This window comes from Liolophura sinensis, chromosome 7 (assembly GCF_032854445.1).
Source record: "Liolophura sinensis isolate JHLJ2023 chromosome 7, CUHK_Ljap_v2, whole genome shotgun sequence".
Classification (NCBI taxonomy): Eukaryota; Metazoa; Mollusca; class Polyplacophora; order Chitonida; family Chitonidae; genus Liolophura; species Liolophura sinensis.
The window spans coordinates 12,657,133-12,681,930 of NC_088301.1; the positions used below are offsets into that span (position 1 = coordinate 12,657,133).

Genomic DNA, 24,798 nt, shown 5'->3' on the forward strand with positions numbered 1-24,798 from the left:
AGGATAAAACAAACTAGGTATTTGGATGGTGACATGGAACAATATCCATTACGCAAAGTAACGAAGTTCTCAGTTTTTTATATTATAATTGGAAAGGAAATGTCCAAGCAACGACATTAGACTATAATTCTGGGACAGGCGATGAGGCTGGCCGTACATGTAGAAAGTTTATTTGGTATTCCGCTCAATCTAATTAACGGATGTATTATGTACGGGTGCAGTTAATGGCCTAGAACTATTCCTCCATTTCACATTTGACGCCAAAATGAATTTATCACCGATTTTTAACGCAGTTCAATGCATTTTAGTCCTCTTAATTACCGGATGTTCATTAAATAAGTCTACTCGTCTACTCGGTAATAACCAAATTGCGCTCAATACAAGACAACCCACATGGACGCTTCATAAATCAAGGATGTGATAAAAGAGATAGGTATTAAAACACTTTTTAAGCATTCCGCAAACTAATGTGTCCTGAGTTGGCAGTTTTGGTTCAGTGTACAGTGAATGTACCTCATGGTTCCTTTACAGACCAGTGACAAGTGTTGGGCGTCGTGTATATCTAGCCAGAGAATAAATATAAGCGTCATGTCCGACATTCGTATACCATTCGTAGTCCGTAAAGGGCGTTCCAAGTCGATAATCGCAAGATCCATTTCCAAAACAACGTCTAAAACTAATTCCCACAGACAAAGGTATGTAAGAAATTATACAATTAGGAAATAAAGCCGGTAACACACAAGACAGAGGCGGTCGTCAGTTTTGAATGATGCCGCGCAGACATTCATGACCACGATTATACATTGAGATGCCTTGGTATTTAAAATGCTCCAAGACTCATTGTATTTTTTTCCGCTAACGTTTGCTATTTCACTGACTAGAAATGTTTTAAGGGCGAATGTTTGTTGCATTACTTATTATAATAAGTGTCTCCTAGACGATCTTTCTGACATACCCAGTTAGCATCTGAATCTATCAAATTATCCCATTCAACACCAAGAGTTCTACGTTGGACGCCTAGTATGACTAGTTGTCTCGGGTAACTAGTAACTCTTGACAAATGAGGTCTTGAGTTTAAATCCAGCTCTTGGTGCCTCTTCATGAGTGTTATTTTGAGAAGCGTAAATGAAAATCTTGATATTCGGGTATAAGACGCAGAAACATTTTTAAGGCTTCGTGTAAATTGCAATTAAAACTGGTATATGTGAGTTTATCATTCGGGGCTAGGTGACCGGAAACTTTTGCTGCTGTGAAGCTAAAACTTCCTCTCCAAAACCTCTGCTCCGATTGATATGTATGTGCAAGACTACTGGGGTATTAAGTTTGTATTTTTGTCCAAATCGGCCGAAAAGTGTATAAGCTCGCTACAAAATCCTTTAAATAATCTTGTCACCTGTTTTCGGATATTGAAAAATACAATATAACAGATGTAGTTTTCTTTCCTATAGTTTTCTTGTTAACTGCAATTAACTGCAATTGCTCGCAGATGAGAGTTGTCATTTTCGGAGGTGACGTGAGCGGAAACCTTTACTGCTGTGAAGCTAACAAATGTTCCGTAGATAGATCAACTTCTGTCCTTCATGTTTGAACAATATCGCTACAAGTGATAGTTTTGTGGTAAAATGTGTTTAAACACTCTTTATTTTCAGTGCGTTTGACAAATGCATTTGTGCGTAACTCGTCCAAGTGACATAAGCGAGCTTATCCCTTGCGAAAATAACCCAAGTTTTTTTTAATGTCTGAAATAGTGATGATTGGGTTTAACTATACTCTCAACCATCTCTTATATAGGACAAATGTACGTAGCCTTTGCACTGTGAGCTGCAGTGGTGTAATTACATAGCCGACATACAGGCCGTTCAGTCTGTAGCACTTCGTGCTGGCGCCAGATATATAGGGCTGTCTGTCTTAAGGTACCAACGAAGGTACATTGCTTGTCGACTGTTATAGTGGCATGCTCTAAAACTCGTAGCTTCCTTCTACCTCCACTGCTGAAAGAGCTCACAAATCTGATACACATGTTTGAATTATCTCACGGATTTAAACTATACCTGAATATGAAGAAGAAGTGTCCCTTTTGTAGCATGCATAAGCAAGAAGATCGGATAGAGTGTATAGCTCATTGAGATGCAAGTTTGTTGAATCAATCTGTGATAAAGACACGATTAGTCTGTATCGGCCAAACAGGTTCTGATAGATTCTACTGTAGTCAGTGAACTTTAGTGGATTTATTTCACTGCAGTACCAGCTGAAGGCTCCGAATATCACATTAATTCTTCTCTTATTTGCAGAAAAAATTCTTACAATAATACATGTACGACTATGGACAAACAATGCTTACCGTGTACAATCGTTAACTATAAAGCTTATAGCTTTGCGGTTTATTTATTTAGTTGATTGGTGTTATACGCCGCTCTTAAGAATATTTCACTTATACGACGGCAGCCAGCATTATGCTGGGAGGGAACCGGGCAGAGCCCGGGGCAAACCCACGACCATCCGCAGGTTGCTCTCAAACCTTCCCACGGACGGCCGAAGAAGAAGCCAGCCTGAACTGGACTTGAACTCACAACGACCGCATTGGTGAGCAGCTCCTTGGTCATTACGCTACGCTAGCGCGCTAATCAAATGAGCCGCGGAGGCACCCGCTTTGCGGGATGTGGTCGTGAAGGAAGCACATCTTTACACATGAAGTTACACGTTTTCAGTCTTGTCATTGCAATGTTGGATAGTAACGGATTGAGCAAAGCGTAGAAGCCTCGTTGTGTTTGCCGCACACCCTATAATGCGGTGGCATCAAACTACATCTCAAGTTTTAGATAACGAATAAGCGAACCTGTCGGTGTTACGGTGGACAAACAAGCACATGACCATCTTTCCTTATGCTGTAATAGTACAGACGTGATCGTCAGCTCTTGTTACTACTCGCTTATAGTATTTTTCTGTTTTTTTTTTTCTTTTCTTATTTTGTTGGTTTGTCTGAGACTGCTCCATTCAATGTAAAATTTATGGTGCCACAATGATTCGCCTAAATTGTACGAAAATGGCTGAATTGTCTGTGACAGCCTAGTGTTACAATGCTTCAGGATTTGGGCATCCAGAAGCCTCCTCCTCTCTCTAAACAATAGTTTGGCTTATTGCCCTTGATACCTTCAGCAAAAAGCAGACTTTCCAAGTTCTTTACACTTTTACCACCAGTTTCATCCTTCTGGAGGTAGACACAGAGAACGTTCAAAATATATGGACGTCTTTCATAAATAGCCGAGGCTTACAGCACTTCCATAAGACGCCGTGAAGTATTTATCAGCATCAATGTTTTTACACTTATATGCACAGCACTGAAACGAAGTGCTCCAATACTGCATCTAGTTTTAAAAGATAAGGGGTTGCGACTGGGCAGGATGGCGCCCTACTACCAATCTCTGGCAATTACAAGCTGCGAGTTCAATCCTGGCCTTCGACAGAGAATTTGTTGGCTGGGTCCTTTGTGAAAATGGGCGGCTGACAGATCTAGTACGGCCATACGGGCAATCTCATGAGCGTTTATGATCATTTGTCGTCCGCAAATACATCGTGCAATTTTGTTCATTATACACACGTGACGTTGCTCAATAACAAATCTCAGATCAGAAAAAAATTAAACAAATAAATAAAAACTAATGGCCTTTATCAATGGTTTTGAACTATGGTCTGAAAAACTGCAACTGTGACACCCGCTGTGACATGTCTCAATGATTTACAATAGTATTTATTTATTTATTTATTTATTTATTTGATTGGAGATTTATGCCGTACTCAAGAATATTTCACTCATACTCATTCCCAAAGACCAGTTTCATTAATACACATCTCATAAAATACGTAACACTGATTCAATACGTAATATCCGATGCTTCAAATCCGGTAAGCAGGCCACAACCCTTGTTTAGACATTTAAAAGTCCTCATTTGTATCAATGTATGTTAAACGTAATGACAACACAGCATTTTGAGTAATTCTAGGCCGGTGGCGTCTAATAAATAGCTATTACCATCACTCTATTTTTTTGACCTAATTGTTCTTAAGCCATGGTGCTAGAATGAATGATTATGGCTTAATGCTGCATCGGCAATATCTCAGCCATATCGTGTCGCTAGAGGACGTGTAAATTGCTACTATTTATGCATTTACATGAACAGTTAGAATAAAACCCTAGCTGAGGTAAATGAGTAAGAAGCCGTACGTCACAGGTTACGTGTGTATCCACACTGTGGTCGCTGCTCTGGTCTTACTCTCCATGTTGTACGTTTTTAATTATATTATAAACAATATGCTTCTAAAGGGGAAGAAAAGGCACAGTCATCTTTTTGTGCTTTTACTGGAGATAAAGTGGAATTATAATACCGGTGCATACAACGGAAATAGAGTCTTAGATTTGCCATGCTTGGATGTACATGTAGATTGTAATGAATGGCTTGTATACTTGGTAATCCTTAAGAAATTTTAAATGAAAACGCATGGTAGTAAAGACTTGGCCAACAAATTTTAGCAGCACAGTTTTATCTATTCGTCGAAACATACATTCTTATTCAAGCGCTCAACCTATGTGGACATTCCAGGTCAATATACTCAAGATGAAACTCCTAAAACGACGTCCAACAGAAACCGCCAAAGAACTAAGAAAGTATTAAAGTACGAAAATACGACGAACTCATGCAAAGATAAACAGTTTCAGTCATGTTCGAAAAGCGCAAGGCATGTTCTATGTGAATGAGTAAAATCAGTATTCAACTCGTGTACCACACTGGTATTTGAAATGTGAATCTCAGTGGCGCTTTGATTGCAACTGTTCATATATCCAATGTGGCTATCTAATTCAACAGGATGAATATACCGCCCTAAGCTCCAGGTTAAAGAAAATTGGCATGGAAGTTGGCATCACTAAATAGATCACTTAAAATTATGTATTTTAAGGCCATGATGTCACATAAGGTTTTTCCAACTCTAATCACGACACTGACCCTTGTTGTTTTTACAAACGAGCAAAAGATTACTAAAAAATGTTCTCAAAATTTCTTTCTTCTGTTGAACATCAGGAAAAAACGTGATGTAACGTCGAAGTTCTTATATACCGTCGGTGTGGTTCATAAAGCCCACGATATATGAAATGAGTATTTGAAAGCCTTTCAACACTCCTAAAAAAATCTGAAAAAATAAATGAAAGTTGTCTGTAGGATGAACCTTACTTCATATTTTAGCTGCCTTTCACTTTAGGCGGAATAGACACATTCATGAAGAAGAGTGTCGGAGTTTCTGGAGGCTCTGTTAATATTTACGGACAAAAGACTTATATTCATTGTAAAACTTAAGGAACTTAGAGTGAAGGCATCTAATGGGATAGCCTTAACACACTAGTGTTTGCACTAATAACTTGTGATGTTGATTGAAATTGTCACATCGCGTAGATTGCAATTCTGTATGTTAATGGCGTACAAGCTGTATCGTGAGGAACTAAACGAGATAAGGATCGTTGATTTATGTAACTCCATTTCACAGTAGATATTATAAAACGCCACGTGACAGTTGTCTGGCCTCGGTTGTAAAACTATTCACCAAATCTCAGTAATTCGTTTGGTTTAGGAATGCTATTCACCTAATGGCATTTCCTTCGTGTGACATTATGGGTAGGAGTTGGCGAAATGTGCTACCATGGAAACATCCCATCTGTTAAACTAAATTACAAGCACAATACCGACTACAGATTATCTATTGACAGCATCGGTTTCAAACTCCACCAAGTGGAAAAATCTCGCAAAACGTCGTCACAAACCTCCGCTTTACCATATTCGTGATGACCTTTTCCTGCCGATGGTATAAAGTCCACGGAGGTGATAGGCGTTTCTCAAACCTGCATGACGCTGTTTATTTTCGAATCATTCCTTCGTTTAGGTCATAATTCATCTGTTCACGAGAGCATCCTTTATTGTTCTGAATGTATAAATGCCGGAAGATGAGGTAATTATACATTTATATGTCTATGACTTTAGAATTTTGGATTTCTTTGGGAGTTCTATAAACATAGTTCTTACACCACCTGAAAAGGTGCTCTTATCATTGATATAAAGTTATTACCAGATACCGAAGTTTTCACCTTACCTTAACACCTGGGCTAGCAAAACTTCACCGGACAGGCATTTAACAAATTACCCTATTCATTGGTTAAGCTATGACCAAAAAATTTGTCAAACTCTTTGTAGACATGGACATCTTGACACCTCGATTTGAGTTGAATCAGATGCAGTAAAGAACAACTCTTTAAATCTATGATAAAATGCTATGTTATAAAATAACGTACTTGTCGTACCTGTGAAGGCCTTCCAGCAACCTTCGGATGTAGTGTGTTTCCCGCAGCCCGGTTACTCCCACCACAATGCTGGGCCGCCGTTATATAAAGTGAAATATTCTTGAGTACGGCGTAAAACACCAATCAAAGCAATAAATACATCAACAGTCCTAGAACCGGAGGCGGTTTCCCACTGTAATTGTAATTGTACACGTTATCTCCAATATCTCGAAATGTGTTACTTTATTACATGTATGTGTGGTTTATTAACCAAGTCGAGCATGACTCACGGAAAGAAACAAAACACACCCACTCTCGACGTGCTCGATAGCGATCGACGAGAAAATGCTTAACGGACAATTTTTATAATTCTGGGACCTCCTCGGTGGCCTAATTGTAAGAGTGCCAGTCTGGAATTCGGGAGATCTGTTTTAAGAAGACCTTAAAATAGGTACTTTTTGCTGCCTCGCTTAGTACCTAGCACTGAGAGCTTAGAGCAATGAAAAGTGAATTGGTTGGCCCGATGTCAGTATAATGTGACTCACTGGGTGTCATGTCTGGTGTCTTCCGCATGATACCTCAGTGGAGGCAGCACTTTGACGGCATGGGCTCACCTTGCCTCAAGAAGATACTGTATATGTACGCACACTTTATGACTCCTCTTTATCATATGACTCCAAACCCCAAGCATACATGTACATAAATACATACACATATTCTGGGTAATAAACGACTCGTAATGAGACATACAGCTGTTGACCACTCGCGATTAAAAATAAAAAACAAAATTTATCAATCGCACCTGCTGCCGCTTTTGCTTGGCCAAGAAACCTTTCCAGTTATTGACTGTCACAATATATATACCGACTATAATAAAGGACGGCAATAACTTCAGGAATCTTGTATCTTTCACTTGGTGATAACAAATACAGAGTTTGCGTTTATGGTATGGAATGTGAGCTTAGGGAATGTGACCACGGTCTGTAATAGGCAAGCTGTACCGAAGTAAGCAGCCTGAACCGGACAAATTGACCGCAATTCAGCTATATTGATGCAAATACCTGCATCAGGGGAATAGCCATCACACTGAAGTATTATCAACAGTGACTGCAAACGGTTAACCCCTGTGATGTCATGAACATAATATCCAGGAATTCAGATGATTACTGGTTTCTCTTTTCATCTTTTTTGCCACTTGGTGGACTTGAACCAAAACCTGATGTAGCGTTTTCAAAGATCAGTAGATGTAAAGAAAAACGAATGGTTCCAGAAGCCTTTGTCAAACAAATAACTTTTTATATTAAAACAGAGCGAATTTACTACATGGCCTTTATAGGCACTTGGGTACATAGACATTCTGAGGTGAACAAATGTCGTGTGAAGTTTACTTGGTCCAAGCAGAACAGAGTTTTTTTGTTGTGTTGTGTGTAGATTTTATTACAATTTTGAGAAAAAAAGACGACCACTTGAAACTTCAGAGCACGAGATTAACGGGAAGCTCGTTAACCCAACAGGTAAAATGCTACGATAAGTCATCTGGGTGTGACCAAGCTGGCATCAAGTGATGAACAGGTGCACCTTATCACAGTTTTCATATGTTATATCGAGTTTCCAGTCTGCTGGGAATCTGGAATTTCATTTCAAAAAAACTTCTTCATTCTAAATAAAGCAGTAAATATTCAGCAGAACTAAACACATAATGCACCTCTAATAAGCCAACTGCTTACACAGGATTCTACTGCTCCCGTTGTAATAAACAATGTTAATGTCGATTAATTGCAATTCCAGGGCGTCTGCAGCATTTGTTTTCCAGCACGTCGAATGTACCTTCATATGCGGTGGTCTCTAATTAAACACATTTTTCTGAAGGCACTTTTCACACCGTGGCAAGTAGCAGACGGTCTAGAATGGCACTGAATGTAAGAGCTACTGAAACTTGGAGAAGGTATATTTGATAGCAGGTAGATGCAGTGTGTATATAAATAAAGGTCGCATTTAACTTAAATTTCAGTGAATGTCGTTTATGGGACGTTTTTTTACACGTTCAGTATAAGTTCATTGCCCATTAGAATGTTGTGTCGGAATATCATGCCCGCTTTACCATGCCAGGTAAAAAGTGGAATTGGCACAAGATTCCAACACAACATTCACATCCATATTCGCAGCTGCACGAGCTGCATTCTGGCGAATATGGTGTGGAATATTGTGTTGGAATTGTGTGCCAACTTCACCGAGCTAGCTGTACAGAAGTAAGCAGTCCAAACCGGGAACATTCACCGTAATTCATCTATAGCGATGCATATATCTGTATCAGGGGAATAGTCATCACATTGAAGTACTATCAACAGTGACAAGACGGCGAGCGGTTAATCTCGGTAATGCCATGAATACAACACAGAGCGATTCTTTATTGCGTTTTGAATTCAGTCCCCCAGATGATTACTAGGTTCTATTCATCATTTTTGCTACTTTGTGCACTTTATTCACAGATCATCAGGTGCATTTAAGGAAAATCATTAGTCACAGGAGCCTTCACGAAACAAAAAACCATGTAAATGTTTGCAAACACACTTCATGGCCTTCATATAAGTACATGGTACGTGTATGAAGGCAATTATTAATGAACAAATAGCCACAAGTAAAATTTAGCTGCTCAATGCAAAAGAAAAGCGTTCTTTTGTGCACATGTTTGTAGATTTTTGTGAGATAAAAGACCTGCCCTGAAAACTCCAAAGCACAAGGTTAATGGAAACCTCGCTAACCTAACAGGGAAAAGGTTTTTTGAAGACTACTGGGTGTTTGGCAAGCTGCCAACAAAGGTCTTAACACAGTCTGGATATAATATCGTGCTTCCAGCTTGCTGGAAATCTGACACACGTTTGCTGACTGTAAATATCTTTTAAAAACAACACACCTCGTAAATAATCAGCTATACCAAAATACACCAAGCGCGTTTGTGACGCCAACTACTTACACCTATGTACATGTAGCTCCTCTTGCCACCAGTTTAGACGTAGGATAAATCAATCTTTTGACGTTCTTCAGTGGCTGTAACGGAGAGGAAATAGGCCAGAAAACGGTCTAACCAATGTCAGAATGCTGCGAATCGGTGCTTTCAATATAGAGGTGAACTTGGAATTGAATCGCCTATTATGACAAACTGGAGGGGTGGGGGTGGGGGGGGGGATGTTTGGTGGGGGTGTTGGGCTGATTGGCTACTCCACTTATAAAAATGTTCCACTACGTCTGTTGTGGTGATCAGTTTTGAAGGTGACCTTAAAAGCATGAATATACAAATATAGAAAAAATTGAATCATAGCCAGTGCATAACTTAAGCCTTCGGCAAATTGAATAATGATATGTAACACACTAGCAGACAATTTACAGCGCGCAGATATGTGTAGCTCTGAATAAACTATAGATCACGAGCACTACTATTCACTACTGTTTGGGTCTTCTGGACCTATTTATTTGTATTCAAAATATTGCACTGTCAAGTGTTTAAACCTGCACTGTCAAGTGACGAAACCGTTTGGCGTACACTATTTCATTCCCAGAATGAACGCATAAACAACACGTGTTCAGCTTTCTAATCTTGCTTCCTGTGGCAAAAAATGATCAATAATAAATTGGTTTAAGCTGTTCACAAAAACTCTAATGCCGTACAGAAAGATAAATGTAGCAAACAGGAGTAAACGTTTTCATGTTTAGAAACACACGGACATTTGGCCATTGTAACCTTCTGTGTGTAGGCACAACGATGTCAAGGCTAAAACTATCCCATCCTATACCTGGTTCAGCATGTGGCACGAGTCTGCTAAATGTTCAACGCGTTTCGTTAATGGTCTATTAAGACTCAAATACCAGCCACCAGTTATAAATCAGGTGGTGCTAGTTATGAGTTTACCCGAGAAAGCTCTCAAAGTGACAGCTTGAAGGCGGCTTTTGAGTGCATCAGACGGCAATTAAAAGGAGCAATTAACCTTTCTAGCACCAGCTCGATCAGAGTTTGGCAGAGCTGTGGTCCGCAGCAACCAGTCAAAGAAAGAAAGAAAGAAATTGCGCCTAATTGTAAGGTGAAAGGCAACTAATTATTTATTTATTTACTTATTTGATTGGTGTTTTACGCCTCAGTCAAGAATATTTCACTTATGCGTCGGCGGCCAACATTATGGTGGGAGGAAACCGGCCAGAGCACGTTGCTGGTAGACCTTCCCACTTACGGCCGGAGAGGAAACCAGCAGGAGCTGAACTTGAACTCACAGCGACCGCATTGGTGAGAGACTCCTGGGTCATTACGCTGCGCTAGCGCGCTAACCAACTGAGCCACGGAGGCCCCGGCAACTAAATAACAAATTATGTATCGTTCACCAGACGTGCAACTAAAAATTTTATGTAAAATATTTTCGTATAGTTTTTAGGTTATTTAATTAAATGCGTGTAATGTTTTTTATTTATTTTATTGTCAGCTTTTCTCTGTGTGAAGTTCGGGGAGCAGCTTATCAACAGTATATAGGTACTATCCTCGCTTCCACATTCGATCTCTCTCATTCACCAAACGGTATATTGATGATCTGCTAGTTTTATACAACATGTATACAACAACATCTGTGAAAGATACATACCCACTGTCGCTGCACTTAAAGGAGAAGAAAACACAGAAATGATGCCAAAACAGATGAAATAGCGTTAAGACTTATTTGCAAATATGATCTTTAATATATTTTGGGATTTTTTTTTCAAGATAAAAGGGTGTTTGAAATTTAAATAATGATGTGACGTTTGTCTGATAAATTTATTTGAATGTAAATTTGTTGCTTATTTCGAAATTTGACCTAAATTATGATAATATTGATGAACATTAAAAATTTAAATATGATCCAAATTGAGGTTCAATACATTTGTTAGCTGAAAAGAACAAATTCTAGTGCAAAAATATTTATTAAACCTGTGCTACATCCGCATTTATGACATTATCAAGCATGACTATAAATACCAAAAGGTGGTCCCAAATACCCACGATACAAAAATTATTTTCACGGTGTCTTTTTCTCCTTAAGGAAAAAACCGGAAAAAATATTGAAGAGCACATCTGGGAATAAATTTTCGCACTCTTTCATCTGAACTTTGCCATTTTTATGTTTTCTCCACCTTTAAAGGAAACTACAGATTCTTCAGATGCAATATCTCACCTCGATTTGCATTTCCTACCATAACAGTTTCCAGTTAAGCAGGCTTTACGATAAGGGGAATAGTTTCAAGTTTGACATTATATATTATCCGTACACAGAGAGTAATTTACCGAATGGTTCTGCATATATCGTCAGTACATATCTCGCCTTTTAGCCTGTGTTAGGTTGTGTTGTGTTTCGACTTAACGTACAAGTAGATGAGGACCTGTCTCTGTGTAAGCTGTCGTCAGTTGTATATGCGATACTAGTATTTGACGTCAGTGAGTAGCATTCAGTAGTTTTAAGTAGGGTCATAATAACACCACTGTTCAGAGATAAGGACATAACGTGTGTTTCAGGTAGCATGTAGCAACACAGAAATAACACATGGAACATCATGGCTAAGAGCAATCTTATTCAAATCAGAATAAAACAAACACGAATAAGAATAACCCGTTATGTGTAATGCTCCCTGGGTTAAATGATTACAGTAGACATGTACATGTATACGCATGTTCTGTTGGTAGGTTGTACCAACGATAGATACTATTTTGTACTGAATCTCATGGGACGCCCTTAACGATGGTTAATGTAAGTGGCCGTATGAGTGTGCCTAGGGCAGTTTTCGGTTCTCACGGCTCACTAGTATGCTGCTATCCTGTTCATCAGCTGGTTGACATGATAGTTATTAGGCTGATTACTCTATTCTCCACGCATACAGGTCGGGTGCAACAATTAAAAAAATCATTAGTTTACAGCGATGATAATTAATTCTTTCCTCAGATTCCGTGCACATGTACAATCATCCGTGTTATCTCAATTCTGAATTGTGAATCTCACCAGCGTCCTGTGGTATCTACTCAAAATATGTTGGTCGGGATCGTTTATGTCATAGTCGTCTAGCATTCATGAACTTTTCGAAATACCATTATATGCCAACACATCAGATTTTTTGGACACAAAGTCAAGAACGTGTGATGTGAAGGTTATACACCATTGACGTCGCACATCGCATATCAGTCTGCATTCTGTGGTTTACATTCTGGCTTATATAAAAGCTTTGAACCAATAGATGTGCATCCATTGTACAACCACCCAATACAAGACTGACAAATCAAAACGATACAAATCGCCGGTTGTTTATCAACAGATATATCGCCACCATATGGCTGAAACACTGCCGATGTGGCGTTAAGACACAATCATTCATTCCTTCATTCACAGATATAGACATGCACATATGCAATCTCGTATGATAAACATGGAAGCCTAACTTAATGGATGGTAGACTGCTAGTTGACGCTTTCAATCATTAATCTGGGTGCCAAGATTTGCAATGTTAATAGTGCAAATAACAGTAAATGTTAATAGTGTAAATAACTATAAATGTTATTAGTGTGAATAGAAGAAAAGCTAATAGATAACAGTAAATGTTAAGAGTGTAAATAACAATAAATGTTAGTAGGTCTTCAGCAACCTGCGGATGGTCGTGGGTTTCCCCCGGTCTCTGCTCGGTTTTCTCCTGCCATAATGCTGGCTGCAGTCGTATAAGTGAAATATTCTTTTATACAGCCTAAAACACCAAGCAAATAAATAAATAAATAAAATAATTCATAATAGTGTAAATGACAATTATTACTGAGAGTGTAAATAACAGTAATCACACTGCTGTTAAATTGATTTACTTAATAGATTTGTGTTTTACGCCGTACACAAGAATATTTCATTTATACGACGGCGGCCAACATTATGGTGGGAGGAAACAGGAAACAGAGAGGAAGCCACCATGACCTGGACTTGAACTCACAGCGATCGCATTGGTGAGAGACTCCTTTGTCATTGCGTTGTGCTAGCGCGCTAACCAACTGAGCCACGGAGGCCCTCTGCTGTTGAATTGGGTTTGAATAAAATTAACGTATATGTACATACTGATAACTTCAAAAAGGACTCCTCAGTCATTGTATGTCGGTCATAGATCAGTATAACATAGCCATCTCTTATGATTGATGAAAACAGGGGAATATTTACATGGCGCTGGAAAATCAAATCATCGACTGTAGTGCCGATATAACCCATATAGTCTTTATTTTAATCTAACCTCAAATGCAATGCCTTTACTTGTATATGTGTTGTATATATTCTTAATTCATGGCTCAGAACTGGGTGACCATCAATCAGTCTCCCGTCCTAGCTCCTTGTGTGATTACCCTACGTCAGCGGGTGAGGATTTCCCTGTCCTGGTATAGACGTAACAATCCTTGCGTCGAAACAGACATTCGTATATCAGCCGTCAACCAATGTGGAAGTTCCAGGTCAATCAATGCCAGGCAAATTTCTAACACGACGTCCAGTACGAACTACCAAAGAAATGTTTATTTATTTATTTATTTGATTGGTGTTTTTGCGTCGTACTCAAGAATATTTCACTCATACAACGGCGGCCAGCATGGGATGGGAAGAAACCGGGCAGAACCCAGGGGAAACCCACGACCATCCCCAGGCTGCTGGAAGACCTTCCCATTTACGGAACGGAATCACGCAAAGAGAAGCAGTCAACTGTTTTCATTGATGTTGGACAGACGCAAGGTATGTTCTAGGCAAATGAGTGAAGTCAGTGTTTAAACCGTGTACCACGCTAATATAAAAGTTGTCGATAATAAATTGTCTATCTCAGTTGCGCTTTAATACCCCCAACGTGGCGATCTGATTCAACACGATGGATATATAAGTTCTTGGGCCTTAGGAATTGGTGCAGGGACATTACAGAGTGGTAGTTAAATAGTGTCTAATAGTGTCTAAGGAATTAATAGGTTTGCTTACTACATCTTTTGTGTTGTGTTTCTATAAAAAAAAAACAATATTTTGTCAAATCACAGTTACAGATTTAAGCTGCAGACATTAACAAGGTTTAACATTACATATGGGTGCAGGTAACTTACAGACCAGTTAGTTTAGGCTACCTTAAAATGCAGGCCTTCAAATTTGTTTGACTTGTTCAGTAGTTTAGATAAGTTGGAACCTGGGTTTTACAAAGCACTTCCTAACAGAGACTGGCGCAGCCTGAAAACTGCTCACACTTAATTCGATATGCAGTGTCCTATAGACCAGTCAGTCATGGGATATATATCATAATTATACTTCTCTCTTGAAGTAATTTGGCCACAAGAATTTAATTATATTATCACAATATGTATTGCTTCCTATTTCCGGACAAAACTGACATCGTTCTAGCTTTTTTTTTGTACCAATCTGAGATTTTCTTAGACTGTACAATTGCCGACAACAGAGTGACATCCCAGAGTGAAAATGACGTCACCGCTTTACTAGACTATTAATCGATATGCCAGCATTCCTCTTTAGCTAAAACTGCCAACAGAACATTATTATTATTTGACACCCAGACAAACAACATAGCATTTTGCTAGTAAATCCTTTAAAATCCGTTTACTAAAACCTATGTACAGGTTAAACTTGGCTGATTGACAGTATACAATGCTGAACAGAGACATCGATGGGATTCTTTTCAATGCACTGCTCTGAAAAGCACGATTTAGGGATTCACCAAGTGATAGGGGAGTCAACGGCCTTGACATTATCAAAGAGATGTCTGCAGTAAGTGGATGATTTCTTTCTTTCTTTATTTATTTCGTACCCCGCATTCAAGAATATTTCACTTATCACTTATGGTGGGAGAAAATCGAGGACAGAGCCAGGGGGAACCCCAAGATCATCAGCAGGTTGCTGGCACACCCCTTACACCCGTACAAAAGAAGCCAATACGAGTTAAATGACCAGGTGGGAAATGATGATGTTCCTTTGGGCTGTACCAGAGCGCTGTGTTTGAAGGGTCCAAGTTCTTGACTTTTCGTTTCTCCAAATAGATCATTAATGGTTTATTCCTCCAGTCTGTATTGATTCCCAGTGCAGTATAAGACTGACTTAAACGAATATTTTGTTGGGTTTCGAATCACAAATGTACAGGGTGCATCCATGTGGACGGAATCAGGTCGTTCTCGGTGCACCATATGCGGCTGGGCATTCCTGATAGAACAATCTCATCAGAGTAATTTACTTCTTGACAGAACTTTATTCACGCCAAAATAAAGTTCTTCTGTATTTGCGTGTCGAGAAATCTGTAACTTTTTACCCGCTTCTGCCATCTAGGACTTATCCCCAGTACGATGACACTGACTGCTGCATTCATAGCTCACGCTGACATGCCAGTAAGACTACCAGATGACTTAGGGCTCAACTAATTCAAAACGACAGCTAAACGGTTAAGGTTATAGATTTAAGTATAACTACACGATTGTGTTTTTCGACTGTGATTCGTCATTCGATGCGTTGGGTGGTAACGGAAGACTACAGTTTAATTCGACACACTAAAGATAGTCTTGGCCAGGCATGGTGAGTCAACTTCCAAAAAGCACCAGTGTATCTTAGGTGATCGATAGGTCCTTAAAGAGCGAACGTTAAGAGGATAAGTGTAGACCAGAGTGCTTAAGTAAATTTTTTTGTTTTTCTAAAGAACGGCGAGGTGTATTGATTCTTAACCCAGACCTTCCCAATAACACCACAAGCTATCACAAATCGTTGTAGTCGTCTGACACAAAGCTTGAATCTTGATTTGATGCATGGTAAACTATGACGTGATTGTGCCTCCGCCAAAGAAGGCCATTGTAAATCAGGAAATGATAATTAAATCTGCTAAAAATGCATAAATCCGTACAAAATAGTAATGATATGTTAGTCAAATTGTCTTTCTCTTGTGTTCTTACATGAAGTTCGCTAAAAAGTGTTTAAATATCTCATAAGTGAAAAAGTTCGCCAGCTAACTCACCAAAGATTGGTGTTTATTTTCTACCACCCCAGCGTCCTTCACACGGAATATTTGGACAGATAGGATATGAGTAAACAGTTCTGGAATATGGCGTAAAAAAGCAGTCAGAAAAATCAATACGTTTCCATTGTACGTCGGAAATACTTTCTGCATACAGTTAACTAGTTCATTTTTTGCATTTCCCTTTTTGTTTTTACAATGTGTGCATAATATTACAATACGCCCATTTATTTCTCTATCTCTTTATCTCTCTACAATAAAACAACGTGCTTCTCAGTAACTATATTTAATGATATAACAAATACCTTGAACACATCTAGAATCTTAGCTAGAAAGATGTATTTGTATAGAACATCAGCTTCTCGTGTATATCACTATCCTACATTCTCTATTACCATGGCCTGTTGCATAGACGCAAAAATATTTTATTTATTATCTGATTGGCGTTTCACGCACTACTCAAGAATATTTCACTTATACGACGGCTGCCAGTATTATGGTGGAAAGAAATCTAAACGCGCAAAACGTATAACATGAAAGTAGCTAGCACATATATACATGTATTAAACAAACTAACTTATCAGAGGACATATATATCGTCAGTTGAGTGTGGCGCAGTGTGATAATCTGAGAAATACGCTTATGTAGATACATAGGTGCTACATATATCTTGACACGTGTTTCCCTGATGAGAGACTTATTCAAGTCTTCCGGCTAAAACTGGTGTGAGTGTGATAAGTAATAGTATGCTTTGATCTTTATTCGTACTTGTCATATGTACCAGTCACATGACGATGAAGAGTCATTACGAGTGTGTACATATAATGCGTCTACTTCTAGCACGCAGCCAATCTATCGCTGCCACCGAAGTATCATGCCGACGACACTAAGACTGACACACCATCCAGTTCATATTATACTGACATCGGGCCAGCCAGTCCTGTTTCCTTGCTCTAACCTCTCAGTGCTGAGCGCTGAGACAGAAAAAAACCTCCATTTATAATGTTTTTGATATGACCAGAGCCGGGTTTGATCCCTGGGTCCCCCGACTTAAAGGCAGACGCTATAATCATTAGACCCGATTCAGTCGGCAACATGAGGTCGGTCACATGTCAAGAACAACCTGTAAGAAACCCAATAGTACACCGCTGTGGGAAGGCAGGATCTGTTTGTTCCAAACACTTTATCCTTTTTGAGATATAAATTTTGAGTGTGTAAATTATCGAATATCTTATGTAGACTGCGGGATGAGTCTTTATTGATAAGGTGGGATTAATACGCCAGCACGGTGCAATTACTCAGGAACCTCCCACAAATGTCGTCGCTATGAGTTTAAGTCAAGTTCATGCTGGTTTCCTATCCGGTCGTACGTGGGAAGGCCTGTCAGCAACCTGCGGATGGTCGTGGGTTTCCCGGCGCTCTGCCCGGTTTTCTCCCAACCTAATGCTGTCCGCCGTTGTATGAGTGAAATTTTCTCGAGCACAGCGTAAAATACAAATCAAATAAATAAATAAATAAACCATTGATTAAGTATTTAAATCAAGAAATAATGATATTTAAGCTGGAATAAAATGCATGTTAAACTGAAAAAAAAGATGACGTGTCAAAACAGTTTCCTTAAAGTTTCGTACAGTGATCATGATTGTCAGATTTTATAGTCATAAATTACAATTACGCAGTTATGTTGGTACCGTTTTGCGTTTAAGTTATCTTTGACCATAAAAGAGACTGCAAGAAGTAAAGACGACCTCTAACAACAAACGCGGCAGACGGTAAAAATAACGTCGTAAGAAACGATTCCAAGAACAACATGTGTCTACAAAAAACTTGGCGAACCCGTTTGAAATATGTGTGGAAATTCTAAGAGGCGTAATCAGTTGTATAATGTTGGACAAAGTCAGACAGACTGAAGTGCTAAATCGGCGAGCTGAGGTTTTAATCGCTGTGTAGTTTTGTTTTGTATCGTAAATTTTGGGATAACTAATAATTCATGTGAGAGTTAGTGATCAAGATATAGGCGTTGTATTTTTGGCCAAAAATATGCATGGTTTATTTTTGTAATAAACTAACTAAACACAACTCAACCCTTCGCACTATCCCCTCTCTCTTTCACGGAACATCTGCAAAGGAAATGTTAGACTGAATAATTTATTTACTTTTTTTGGAAAGGTGTTTCAACTCGTACTAGAGAATATTTTACTTATACGACGCCATGCAGCTGGGAGGAAACAGGGCAGAGCCCACAGGAAACCAATGATGGCTGGTGTTGATGCCTGACCGTCCTACGTACGTCCTGAGAGGGTGCCAGCACGAGCTGAACTTGAACGCTCAGCGTCCGCATTGTTGAGACACTCCTGAGCCATTGAGCTACGCAAGCACACCAAGCCCTCGCCCACTGATATCCTAAATTGAAATTTAGAAGCACATGAAAAGACGTCCAGTCTCATTTCCTTGCTAAAATGAGTTTTATAAATGCTTACTGACTACTTCAAACAAACGACATATGACTAACTTATCTGGCAAATACTTGTTGCGTTGTTTTCCGGACTGAGGACGCTATGTCTGTTGATGACAACTGACGTAGTTCATGTTTTGCAAGGGTTACACCACTGAGTAAGCGTGCCTGACCCTCTTGTCCTTGCAAATTGTATATATGCAAATTACCTAAAATTTCTTTAGCGGAAGAAGCAACATAAAGAAGTTTTCGTGGGGATTGTTTTTTGGGAGGGTAAATGAGGGATAGCGGTCCTTAATCCATACTCACCTTTGTTTCACCTCGTATACGGTGATCCGGTGGAGTTAAAAAAGGACTTACAACAAATTTCATAAGGTTAATAGTCGAACCAGCAAGAACTAGATTCGAACTTGCGGTTAACAAGTCTTAGTCAGCAAGACATGTCCAACACCCTCAACCCCAACCCACCCCTCCCAGCTCGTCCTCGTCTAACACAAACAATTGGATGGGATCTGAATGGGACTGAATCACGTCAAAACACTAGTACAAGAGAAAAAATAACATCTTCAGGAGTACACAACAAACTCTGAAACTGCCTGAAGAATTCTGATCCCGTTCTTCTCTGGAGTAAGCAAACCGTGCATTGTAAGGTGCTTAACACAAAGTCAGACTAGCCGCTGTTATAGTTTAAAACGAAATTGTCTAAATTTATAACATCTAAGAAAAAAGGGGCCAAAAGATTCTTCCACTTGACAATAATCACATGGTCCTGCTACGAGTAAATTTAATCTGTGCAGACGTGCATGTAAAGCCTTCCCGACATATTCCCGAAAGAATCCTAGAAGGAGAATATCAGCTTAGTTCAATAAATGCATTACTGAAAACGTTTGTAAGTCACAATAAAATCCATCATGACTGGCTACACCCCAGCTCTAAAGTCATAAAGTAACACAGTTATTTTTAGTGCAGTTGGCTATGTTCGTAATCTGCAGTTTAACTGGAACAGACACATCAGGGAGCAACAACCCCTCTTTAGCCAACCGGTCATCATCGTCGTTGGCTGGAAGCCTGACCTGAGCCGGAACCCAGCCAAAACAAAACAACTGCTACTGAAAACAAACTGGATATCAGTAAAAGATGTTCATATAGAATTGGTGACGCACTCTACTACACAAAATTCTTGATTGACTGAAGAGCACTCAGTGAATCAGAAAAAAATATTGCTCCAAGGGGTCGAAAATCGACCAAAAACTGTAAGCAAAGGAGAACAGCTACGAGTTCACATGTAAAGACAGATAAATTATCAGACAGTCGAAAGTGTCTGGAATATCTCCATTCAGGCGGAATCATAAACTCCAATTGGGATGTTGGGTTGATTCCGTCACCGTGCAAAATAGACATCTAGTTATCTCAGTTAAGGTATAATTCTGTATACTGTGTATTCCCCAGTACGTAGTAGTAGCAGAACCCATGCTGTGCCCAAGATTACCCACCTGAATCTCCACCTTACCACACTATTATTTCTGACATCGTAAGTAACTCTGGTAAAATAGATACATCATAATAAATCTAATTTTTTTTATATAAACTTATCATTTAGAGTGAACTGGGTGTTCAGGAAAACGCCGGGTTATTTATCGACACTAGTGTCAATTGAGCTATCTCTCTAAACATAAGGTGCCAGTAAAACACATCCGTTTTACGGGTGAAAGTTGACAGCCCGCCAAACAGCATTAGTATCCGCCAAGCCCGCACCTAGAGCTCTAAGTATTTCTGTTTAGACTAGGTATACACGCAGGACTTCTTTTCTGTATGCTGCTGTTCCTTCAGTCATAATACTGATGCCATCATATTAGAGAGAAATTCTTCACCGTAACCCCAAGTAACAAAGTAATTAAAACTTGTATATGAGTATATTCCATGAAAAGTGCAAGCATACAAGGGAGAACTGAGTTGGCATAAGGGTAAGGTGGGACAGGGCTGGGGTCAGAGGGGTACAGGGGATTTATTTGAACACAGCAACTACAAGCATGTATGTTAACGTTAACGGCTTACAGGTACATCATGTATTCTGGGTTTAAAGGACAATTGAGATCATGAGTGTCGCCGATACTGAAGGTGGGTCTCTTGGATAAATATTAAAAAGGAACGGTGTGGTGTCCTGAGGGCTCTATGAAAATGGGTTACGCATACTATGACCATGAAAACCACGACGATTATGAATGATGATGATGACGATGCTAATAACGATGATGATTTTGATGAAGATTAGCTTGATTGACAGCTCCATTTAACTAAAGTGGGTGCGAAACAAGTGGAATCTCAATGGCAAGTTTCAGTCCACAGAAATACAAAGTTGCTCGTGAATACCTCAATTAAATGACAACAATGACATCTAGGTGACGCTCAGTCGTACTCAGGGCACGCCAACGAATCCAGCCCCATTGCGAGTCACAGATTCTACCCATGGTGCATGCAACTGGACAGTGGTAAAGTTCCAAGTGTACGCAGTGCGCTAAGAATACCCAGCTCTCTGGTTCTTACACAAAGTGGCCTCCATAGCAACGTCTCCACCAGAGGAATCGAAATAAAATTACATCACAGCACAAAGAGACGATGAACAATAAATTATCAGCACAGAAGTCTCGAACACGAGAACAATGGTGGACGATACGTTCACTCCAAGCGTCAGCCTACTCTTATTCCTTATTTTGCAAAAAATGGACCAACAGCAAAGCTGCCGTTGTGGACTGTTCAATATAGACAAGCTGAGCTATATACACGCTCGAACAGCATATTAGAATTCTCTAGCTTTAATGAACATAAATAATAAATATGTTTACAATAATTCATAGTTGATTCTCGAAATGGCGGCCAATTTATTACACAGAAAAAGCAAGTACACTGACACTGAGCACTCAGGAAAATATCTCGAGCTAGGTGTACTTGAACTCAGAGGAAGGCTTTAAACTCTGAACAACCCCAGATCAAAGTCAAATGCCGACTCGGTTAGCTTCAAACCGGCCGAGTTTATTCATAAAAGATAACAATAAATTAAACACAATGTATTAGTCATGAGGTCATAGCATTAGTTACAGAAAACAGCACATTTAGGGTGTATAGCTATAGACAGATTACCTGCAACATCAAACAATGATATGTTCAAATGTTTACCGTTATCCGTGTCAAGTAAACTATCGTTGACCAAAACTGTGGTTTTGCCATGAGATCATAGCAATTCATATTTAGAATACAAATATGTTGGCTATGCTGGATATAATAACATACAACTATGTAAAAGAACATACTGTTATCATCATGCCGTTAATCACATACATCAAATAAGCAAAGACAGCAAAAGGTTCAATTCATCATGACCTTGTTTGCCGGTTAACCATAGACGTTTACTAAAGTATAGCACAACAGATAAACTCTTGCGTAGATTCTTTTTTCTTCCTCTTTTTCTGTAATGTTGATGAGTCGGGGGGAATGAAGCTGTCTTTTTATGGCATATCGCGTATATTTATTTCTAAGCACACCACATGGGGTAGAGAAGAAGAGTATCTGTACCGGCTATGACCCAGAGATCTTCGCGAGAAGCCCTGGTATAGCTTAGTGTCGTAGAAATTAGGGTACTCCCACAGTCTATATAAGCTAATAACTTATATATCAAGTCTTTGCTATTCGGTTCTGCAGTCAGTAATATACAACAGTTGTTTTGTAAATTATATAGACAAAGTTTGTATCGTTTTACTATTTACCACTATTTACAATGTCACCTGTTTATACAAACGTAGCGGGGGCAGCCGCAGCTCAGGGGTGGGGGGTGGGGGGTGGGGGTGGGGGGTGGGAGGTGGGGGGGTGGTAGGATGGGAGGGCAGTGCGGCGAGATGACCCAGAAGTCTCTCACCATTACGTTCGCTGTGAGTTCAAGTCCAGTTCATGCTGACCTCAGTCCTATATGCAAACTTGGGGTAAAAGGCGACTAACCTAGAACTTTCCCGTGTGGGCCTGGTGAAGAGAACGTCCACATCCGATCTGGTCTTAAGGTGAATCTTTTAAACATGTTTAACAACGCCACACTATGACTGCAATATTGCCGAAGTGGCGATAAATCATAACCATTCGCTCAAAATGCCTAGTCAATGTTATAGACTATGGACAACAGTATAGGAAAGGAGTTTTACGTGCTTATATCGTGCATCAGGAGACAGAAGTTTGCAAAGGTTACTTGCCGACGATCATACAGTTTCGCTGCTTAAAATTCGGTCTGCTAACGAGGTATGTACACTAAACTTACCGCGACACCCAGCAGACCGAATCAGGACATGCCATTGTACTTTATACATTATTACTGAAAGACGTGACCTAGAAACAATCAGACGCAAGAAACAAATGCAAGCTTGCAATAGCTGCGATATCTTGCTTTCAAGCCCTTCGTTTTGTGAACGGCTCATTTCAAAATACTGACGGAAAGACAGAGTGAGTAACAGAACTGCTTGCGGCAGCTGAAAACTGGTCTTGTTATTTTCCTCAACCAGCGTTGAAAATTGAATTTAAACAAGGAAAGATAAAAGAATTAACATCTTACTTGCAAGTAGTTCGCCATCGGACAGATGGCATCGCCGAAGAGCCAAGACTTAAAAATGTCCTGTATCATGGTGGGGATGAGGACGATGAAGAGCACCAGTAAATCCGACACGGCGAGATTGAGGATGAAGATGTTGGTGATGGAGCGCATGTGGGAGTAGCTTAAAACAACGACACACACCATAATGTTACCGACGGTTCCGAAAACGAACACCACCACAAATAGGACAATAAACACCCATCCCTCCCATTTTGGTAATAAGTATATGTTGACATCGTGCAAGACTTTTTCCCATGTCTCGCATCCGTCGTCCGATATGTAACCGTCACATGTCGAAGAGTTAGAGGTATTCATGTTTATCGCGTTGCTTTCCTTCTGCAACTGGCTGACTATCCCTGGGTGTCGCTACAGGTCGACCGTCGATGGGGGTACCTATATCTCTCTGTCTTGGTGTAGACGAGATGCACACTTATAGGTTAGGCGGGTGGGCGCACGCTAGCCGGGGCCGCTGGCAGAGTGAATCTAGCAAACAGGCTCCCGGGGAGCTTTCAGGAACGATCAACACATATATCGTCTGTTTCTTGTAGCGCTTATCACAGAGTGCAGCCACTAGCTTAAGACTTCCTTTACACCCTCATCTGACATCAAGTGTGGGCCTATCGTCTATCGAATACAACAGTTAGGTATGGAAGCCGGATACCGCCATTATCGTACCATACGATGGCACAACGGCACGAAGAGATAACACGATGACACAAAGCGATAATACGATGACAGGAAGCGAATGTATGATGCTAGCATCATTATAGGCCCATGAGCATACATGATAATGGCTTAACTTAAATCTGTATAATTAAGTGACAGTCCGCCAGTGTAGTGTAGTTACTGCAGATCATTTGGGAGAGAACCGAATTTGTCTTCTTGTCTTCTTCTGTATGAGCCACAGGGAGTTACTTTGTGTTTTGCTTTGATGGAGGATTGCATCGATAGTAGATACACTTCTATGAATGCATCGAGGAAAGGCCTGGCTGAAAAATTAAGCTAACATTCAGTACTAATACTGCGTCAGAAGTGAACTGGGTCAAAATACCAGTTTACCAGCTCAATGTAGGAGTGTACCAGTTGCACGGCGCTACAGAAATTACGATATACGTTGAGGCTGAAAATGGCACAATTAACAATTAGCATCGCCTATATAGATAGGAACTTACAAAGACTCAGTGAATAACATGCTTTTTACCGAGAAGAGGGAATAGGCAAAGGTTAGATAAATGTTTTATTTTGAGGTAAAGTGACCTTTGAAACAGCTTATTATTTTTGTAATTAGGACAATGGCCTTAATCTGGATACTTATGTTAATCAAGGTAATTTTTTGCCGTATGTATTATTGCATTACTCTTGTGCGTATCGCGGTAATCA

General features: G+C 39.7%; 1 protein-coding gene across 2 annotated transcripts in view; it reads right to left on the minus strand.

Annotated features, from left to right (window-relative positions):
* The window catches only part of LOC135471611 (orexin/Hypocretin receptor type 1-like), a 36,699-nt gene extending 13,010 nt beyond the window's left edge, over positions 1 to 23,689 (minus strand). For both annotated transcript variants that reach the window (XM_064750902.1, XM_064750901.1), the window contains exon 1: positions 23,380 to 23,689. In XM_064750902.1, the coding sequence (XP_064606972.1) occupies positions 23,380 to 23,562 (183 nt within the window). In that variant the 5' untranslated portion in view covers positions 23,563 to 23,689. The remainder of the gene's footprint in view (positions 1 to 23,379) is intronic.
* Positions 23,690 to 24,798: the final 1,109 nt, after the last annotated feature.